The 1,070-nt window shown below is 62.6% G+C and overlaps 1 protein-coding gene across 1 annotated transcript in view; it reads left to right on the top strand.

The window, feature by feature from the left end:
* Positions 1 to 1,070, top strand: part of MIER2 (MIER family member 2) — a 26,394-nt gene that overhangs the window by 11,858 nt on the left and 13,466 nt on the right. Inside the window, exons 5-6 of the mRNA XM_007460456.1 lie at positions 532 to 611; positions 695 to 785. Of these exons, the coding sequence (XP_007460518.1) occupies positions 532 to 611; positions 695 to 785 (171 nt within the window). The remainder of the gene's footprint in view (positions 1 to 531; positions 612 to 694; positions 786 to 1,070) is intronic.

Raw genomic sequence — 1,070 nt, forward strand, 5'->3', positions numbered from 1 at the left:
GTGTTCTCAAGGTCTGTCCACCTGGTAGCGAGTGTCAGAGCTTCACCCCTTTTCATGGCCAAGTAATATTTTATCATAAGGATGGACCACGTCTTGTTTATTCATTCACCTGGTGATGGGCATTTGGGTGTTTACACCTTTTGGCTGTGGTAAGTCATGCTTCTGTGAAGACGTGTGTACACCTTTTATGGATACATGTTTTTGATTCTTTGGAGTGTGTACCTAGGAGTAGAATTAATTGCTGGGTCATTTGGTAACTGTTTACTTTTGGAGGAATTGCCAGACTTCTCCATAGTGGCTGTTTGCCTTTTTAAGACAAAGTTTCGGAGGCTGGTCCCTTGTGCAGTGGCTGTGGTGTCAGCACCTGGCTGCGGGGTGTGGCACCAGGGCTGTGTGTGGGCCTGGGTCACCTGGGCCCCGTGTCCTGGGCTGTGATCAGCACTGCTGGTGGCCGGCTGTTCAGGCTCCTCACGGTGCCTGGGGGTGCTGTTCCCGCCGCCGGCCCTAGGCCCTCCCTGCCTGTCTCCGCAGGGATGCTTGGAGTCCAGCGCAGCTACACACCTGGCCCGCCTTGCCCCCCGCCGCAGCCCGCGGAGGCCTCCTGTTACCTGGTGCCCCATGCCCCCGGGGCTGGCTCTGACCCTCCACCGCCCTGTCTGGCCGCGGGCCCTAATCCTGCTCGTCTCCTCCGCAGGCCTCCTCACTAGAGAGGCGGAGCCCTGGCTTGGCCTCTTGCCTCTCTCACAGCCTGTGCCCTGGGGAGCCCGGCTTGCAGACCACAGCAGGTACCTTCCTCCCCGGGGCCCGGGCCTTGGCAGCTGCGAGACACAGCACACTGGCCCCTGGAGCCCCGGGATGGGGCGTGTGGGCGGGGTGGCCAGGGCTGTCTCCTGTTGTCCAGACCGAGTGCCTCCGTTCTCCAGAGCTTCCAGGCCAACCCCGGGCCCAGGCTGGGGGTGGGGGCTGCAGGAGGGGGCGGTGCTGGGCAGGCACTCTCCCTCCCTGGGGCCCTGCGCCTCCCCTGACCTGGCCGCCTGCCCCTCCTGTCTGCTCCCTGTGGCTCTGCCCCC

The sequence above is a fragment of the Lipotes vexillifer genome, unplaced genomic scaffold, assembly GCF_000442215.2.
Source record: "Lipotes vexillifer unplaced genomic scaffold, Lipotes_vexillifer_v1.1 scaffold225, whole genome shotgun sequence".
In the NCBI taxonomy this organism is placed as follows: domain Eukaryota; kingdom Metazoa; phylum Chordata; class Mammalia; order Artiodactyla; family Lipotidae; genus Lipotes; species Lipotes vexillifer.